Source organism: Dermochelys coriacea, chromosome 3 (genome assembly GCF_009764565.3).
Source record: "Dermochelys coriacea isolate rDerCor1 chromosome 3, rDerCor1.pri.v4, whole genome shotgun sequence".
Taxonomy (NCBI): Eukaryota; Metazoa; Chordata; order Testudines; family Dermochelyidae; genus Dermochelys; species Dermochelys coriacea.
This window is the reverse complement of record NC_050070.1, coordinates 93,473,333-93,479,978: the sequence shown is the minus strand read 5'-3', so window position 1 is coordinate 93,479,978 and position 6,646 is coordinate 93,473,333. Positions and strand designations below refer to the sequence as shown.

The 6,646-nt window shown below is 39.7% G+C and overlaps 1 protein-coding gene across 1 annotated transcript; it reads right to left on the bottom strand.

Annotated features, from left to right (window-relative positions):
- Nucleotides 1-700: 700 nt before the first annotated feature.
- On the bottom strand, nucleotides 701-1,092 carry LOC119853805 (40S ribosomal protein S19-like). Its single transcript, XM_038397295.1, is given in 3 exon segments — nucleotides 701-788; nucleotides 790-872; nucleotides 907-1,092. Coding segments are annotated over 3 exon segments (357 nt in total).
- Nucleotides 1,093-6,646: the final 5,554 nt, after the last annotated feature.

Below are 6,646 nucleotides of genomic sequence, written 5' to 3'. Positions count from 1 at the left end.
TTTATCTTGCCACTTCCTTTACATTGTATCTGTAATCTTTACTGTTTTATTTTATTATTTTTACCTCTATCTGTCCTCTTTTATTGTAATCGTTCACATCTAAATAAATGTTTTTGTTTTTGAAGAATTTCCTTCAGGGGGAAAGTTAGCTGGCCTTGGTTTCCTTTTCTGGAAAATCCATAGGGTGGGCCACAACCTTTAATACCGGAACAGGTAAATTGAAAATAAATGGTTTTAAATTAAAAAGGCAGGTGGGTTCATATCTTCCAGTAACTGTATCTCTAGCCTGCTACTCTTTCCCATGCACAGCCTTGTCTCCCCTGACCTCTTGGTATACTTTCCTCTTGTACACTGAAGATTATAGAGCCCTCCCCTGCCTGGATGTTGAACTCAAGGGAACATTGTGCCAAGTAATAAGCAAGCAGTATTCACAATATTCACTGTGATACTGCTAAAGGCAATTCTGTCCACAACACAGAGGACATGGAAATTACAGTAATAATCTTATATACAGCCACATATAGCCCAGAATCTTTAGTGTAATTAAGGACTAAGCCTTTCAAAATTGAAAAACAGTAGATGCTGTTTCAGTATTTCACACAAAGGAGCTCTAGGTTGAGTAACTAGAACATGTTACTAGATACGCTTAACCATTTAAAAAAAGGATTAGTGGTTATTTTTTTATTATCTGACATTCATTTTAATGTTTCTTCTTTGCAGCTGCCAACTGGCAAATTCTGTCCAGATCTCTCTGTCCCTGAGGGGAGAGTGTGTGACTGCCATCCTGACTCCTCCATCATTTTGAGCCCCTCGGAGCCCCGACTGAAGTGTCTAGGCATCACACCATTGCCTCTGTAGACCTTGGTCACCGACTCTCTGCTGAGGTACAGGTACTGGTACAGGTACAGGTACTGTGTAAGCCACTCTGGTATAGAACCTGTTCTCATCGTAAGAGGCCAGATCTTTGTGTTTGGTTGGTTTGACCATCTCCACACACTTGAGTATCTTCAGTTTACTTGACTTCTTGAAGAAGGCAGACAGGGCCTGGATGAACTCCTGCTGGTTAATGTCTTTCACCATGGCACCAGGCATCTTGCTCCTGTCTCCACACTGATGGGTCATAAAGGAAATATCTCATTTTCTGGCTGGATGTTGAGAGGAGACAACTTGGTCAAGGCAATTTTGAGCTGAAATTATGTTATTAGGTATTAAGTAACTTGTCTAAATTTCCAAGTTCTAACTTTTAAAATTGTTTGGTTGAACTGCCATTGGCACATAAGCCTGATTCAAAATAAATAACCTATATTTAAGGAATCTATAGTTTCATGTTGGCATTAAAATCACCACCATACGACTACAGAAGTAAGATAAAGCTGGTCTTTCCAATAAGACATAGTAAGATCTTGAGTTAATTGATTTGAATTATTATCTCTTGATAAATTTTAACATCCCATGTTGTTTTTTAATTTGGTGAACACTATCATCTAACGATCCTTATTATGCTCTGTGTAATTTCTTACTACTTTATAAATTCAATTTTGTCTAATAATACTCATGAATCTACAATAATTCTCTAGTCTGTATATTAGCTAAAGAATGCATATTCAAAGGACATTGAGAACATATTTTCTCAGAGACGAAGCTGCACCTTATAAGTTCCTGATGGTCCAGAAGAGAGTCAATTCAGATATAATGCGTAAACATGGAACGATGGATTGGCAATAAATTTCTCATCCCCACAGAGGAACAGAGCAATATGAGAGATTAAGGAAGTGATCTCAGACATCCAATTATATCTCATTCAATAAAAAAAAATTGTTAGGATGTACTGGTCACCCCAAAGACTTTACCAAATTAAAGCTACCCCCAATGATCGATGTTAGAGGTGTGAGGGCAAAGAAGCCACACTTGTGTGTATGTTTTAGTCATTCCTTATTGTTTCAAATGTTGGCATGGTACTAAAACTGGAATTAACATGGTCCTGGGGATTTCACCTGATGCATACATATTGCATCATACACCCAGCAAATGGAAGCTATCATCATACCAATAGGAATGGCTACACAGAACATCATTTTTTGCAAAATGTCAAATTTTGTTACACTGGGAATGTATAATACTTTACTTGTTTTATATGTCAGCACCCAGAATTTCTTTGGTTTGTTATAAGAAAAGAGATTGAAAAAGTTTAAAAGAAAAAAATCAAAATGAGTTGGGTCAAGATGAATTAAGACACTTCTGAGAATGATAGGCATTCTAATTTGCTTTCTAGTATATTGAGGGCCAGACCTAAAGATCACTGAAGTCAATGAGAAAAGGAGTACTTGTGGCACCTTAGAGACTAACAAATTTATTTGTTAGTCTCTAAGGTGCCACAAGTACTCCTTTTCTTTTTGCGAATACAGACTAACGCGGCTGCTACTCTGAAATGAAGTCAATGAGTCATCCAATTGACTGCAATGGGCTTTGGATCAAGTCCTGTGTGCCTGAAGTGGGCACTGCCTAGAAGTACACTGTAGAGACCAAGCCTAGATAGGCAGGAGGATAGATTACAGGGAGACAATGTATAAATGTTTTTTCTCTAACTTCTATGCATTGTCTATTTCTGATATTTTAACTTACATTGTATATTACTGTTACATATTTTTAGTCATCAGAGTAATTCTTCAATACAAAATTAACAATATTCAGAAGTCTATTTATTCAATGAAAATAACCCCACGGAAGTCCATAAGGAATAGTCTTCATTTCAGTTTCCGTATTGTGACAGGATTGGGCCAGATGGCTATAGGAAAGTAATAGAAGGCAGATATATTAGCCCCAGGCTAAGTAGGTCCCTTTTCCCTGGGTAAGGTAACAGGGAAGGTTCCATAACTATCAGGAACCTTCTAGAGACATTTAAGACAGGCTGATTAGAACACCTGCAGCCAATCAACCAGACAGCTGCAGCGGCGCAGGAGCTAGCAAACAGAGCTGTAAACAGGGGAGTTTGAGTGGGAGTTCTGTTGGAGGAGAAGGTATTTGTACTTGGTTTTGTATTTTTAGTATTTGTGTGTGTGTGTGTGTGTGTAGAGGCTTGTAGGGGCTTTGTGCTGGGAGAGAAGCTGAGCCCTGATTAGGGGGTTGGGCTGGACTACAGGTATTGAAGGGTATGTGCTGTTTAGGAAAGACAGAAACAAAGGTAAAGGTGGTGGAGTAGCATTGTATATCAATGATGAGATAGAATGTAAAGAAATAAGAAGCGATGCATTGGATAAGACAGAGTCCGTCTGGGCAAAAATTACATTGGGGAAGATAACTAGTAAAGCCTCTCCTACGATAGTGCTTGGGGTGTGCTATAGACCTCCGGGATCTTATCTGGATATGGATAGAGCCCTTTTTAATGTTTTTAATAAAGTAAATACTAATGGAAACTGCGTGATCATGGGAGACTTTAACTTCCCAGAGATAGACTGGAAGCCTAGTGCTAGTAATAATAAAAGGGCTCAGATTTTCCTAGATGCGATAGCTGATGGATTCCTTCATCAAGTAGTTGCTGAACCGACTAGAGGGGATGCCATTTTAGATTTAGTTTGGTGAGTAGCGAGGACCTCATAGAAGAAATGGTTGTAGGGCTCACAATCTTGGCTCAAGTGATCATGAGCTAATTCAGTTCAAACTGAATGGAAGGATTAACAAAAATAAATCTGCAAGTAGAGTTTTTGATTTCAAAAGGGCTGACTTTCAAAAATTAAGGAAATTAGTTAGGGAAGTGGATTGGACTGAAGAACTTATGGATCTAAAGGTAGAGGAGGCCTGGGATTACTTTAACTCAAAGCTGCAGAAGCTATCGGAAGCCTGTATCCCAAGAAAGGGGAAAAAATTCATAGGCAGGAGTTGTAGACCAAGCTGGATGAGCAAGCATCTTAGAGAGGTGATTAAGAAGAAGCAGAAAGCATACAGGGAGTGGAAGATGGGAGGGATCAGCAAGGAAAGCTACCTAATTGAGGTCAGAACATGTAGGGATAAAGTGAGACAGACTAAAAGTCGAGTTGAGTTGGACCTTGCAAAGGGAATTAAAACCAATAGCAAAAGGTTCTATAGCCATATAAATAAGAAGAAAACTAAGAAAGAAGAAGTGGGGCCGCTAAACACTGAGGATGGAGTGGAGGTTAAAGATAATCTAGGCATGGCCCAATATCTAAACAAATACTTTGCCTCAGTCTTTAATAAGGCTAAAGAGGATCTTAGGGATAATGGTAGCATGACAAATGGGAATGAGGATATGGAGGTAGATATTACCATATCTGAGGTAGAAGCGAAACTGAAACAGCTTAATGGGCATAAGTCGGGGGGCCCAGATAATCTTCATCCAAGAATATTAAAGGAATTGGCACCTCAAATTGCAAGCCCATTAACAAGAATTTTTAATGAATCTGTAAACTCAGGAGTAGTACGGAATGATTGGAGAATTGCTAATATAGTTCCTATTTTTAAGAAAGGGAAAAAATGTGATCCGGGTAACTACAGGCCAGTTAGTTTGACATCTGTAATATGCAAGGTCCTGGAAAAAATTTGAAGGAGAAATTAGTTAAGGACATTGAAGTCAATGATAAATGGGACAAAATACAACATGGTTTTACAAAAGGTAGATCGTGCCAAACCAACCTAATCTCCTTTTTTGAAAAAGTAACAGATTTTTTAGATAAAGGAAACGCAGTGGATCTAATTTACCTAGATTTCAGTAAGGCATTTGATACTGTGCCACATGGGGAATTATTAGTTAAATTGGAGAAGATGGGTATCAATATGAACATCAAAAAGTGGATAAGGAATTGGTTAAAGGGGAGACTGCAACGGGTCCTACTGAAAGGCAAACTGTCAGGCTGGAGGGAGTTTACCAGTGGAGTTCCTCAGGGATCGGTTTTGGAGCCAATCTTATTTAATCTTTTTATTACTGACCTTGGCACAGAAAGTGGGAGTGTGCTAATAAAGTTTGCAGATGATACAAAGCTGGGAGGTATTGCCAATTCAGAGAAGGATCAGGATATTATACAGGAGGATCTGGATGACCTTGTAAACTGGAGTAATAGTAATAGGATGACATTTGATAGTGAGAAGTGTAAGGTTATGCATTTAGGGATTAATAACAAGAATTTTAGTTATAAGTTGGGGACGCATCAATTAGAAGTAACGGAAGAGGAGAAGGACCTTGGAGTATTGGTTGATCATAGGATGACGATGAGCTGCCAATGTGATATGGCTGTGAAAAAAAGCTAATGCGGTTTTGGGATGCATCAGGAGAGGCATTTCCAGTAGGGATAAGGAGGTTTTAGTACCATTATACAAGGCACTGGTGAGACCTCACCTAGAATACTGTGTGCAGTTCTGGTCTCCCATGTTTAAAAAGGATGAATTCAAAGTGGAGCAGGTACAGAGAAGGGCTACTAGGCTGATCCGAGCAATGGAAAACTTGTCTTATGAAAGGAGACTTAAGGAGCTTGGCTTGTTTAGCCTAACTAAAAGAAGCTTGAGGGGAGATATGATTGCTCTCTATAAATACATCAGAGGGATAAATACAGGAGAGGGAGAGGAATTATTTCAGCTCCGCACCAATGTGGCCACAAGAACAAATGGGTATAAACTGGCCACCAGGAAGTTTAGACTTGAAATTAGACGAAAGTTTCTAACCATCAGAGGAGTGAAGTTTTGGAATAGCCTTCCAAGGGGAGCAGTGGGGGCAAACGATCTATCTAGTTTTAAGATTCTACTCAATAAGTTTATGGAGGAGATGGTATGATGGGATAATGGGATTTTGGTAAGTAATTGATCTTTAAATATTCAGGGTAAATAGGACTAATCCCCTGAGATGGGATATTAGATGGATGGGATCTGAGTCACCCAGGAAAGAATTTTCTGTAGTATTTGGCTGGTGAATCTTGCCCATATGCTCAGGGTTTAGCTGATCGCCATATTTGGGGTCAGGAAGGAATTTTCCTCCAGGGCAGATTGGAGAGGTCCTGGAGGTTTTTCGCCTTCCTCTGTAGCATGGGGCATGGGTGACTTGAGGGAGGCTTCTCTGCTCCTTGAAGTCTTTAAACCATGATTTAAGGACTTCAATAGTTCAGACATAGGTGAGGTTTTTTGTAGGAGTGGGTGGGTGAGATTCTGTGGCCTGCGCTGTGCAGGAGGTCAGACTAGATGATCAGAATGGTCCCTTCTGACCTTAGTATCTATGAATCTATGAAGCAAATACTCACCAGCAACCACACACCACACGACAGAACCACTAACCCGGGAACCTATCCTTGCAACAAAGCCCGTAGCAAACTGTGTCCACATATCTATTCAGGGGACACCATCATAGGGCCTAATCACATCAGCCACACTATCAGAGGTTTGTTCACCTGCGCAATGTGATATATGCCATCATGTGCCAGCAATGCCCCTCTGCCATGTACATTGGTGAAACTGGACAGTCTCTATGTAAAAGAATAAATGGACACAAATCAGACGTCAAGAATTATAACGTTCAAAAACCAGTCTTTATAGTGGAGGAATTTATCATTTCACTCAAAATTATGCAGTGAATTGGCTCCTCATCGTTTTATTTGTTGGAAAACCCCCGGAGCCGGGGTTCCTTAGAAAGGGCTTTGTCATTGTGTAT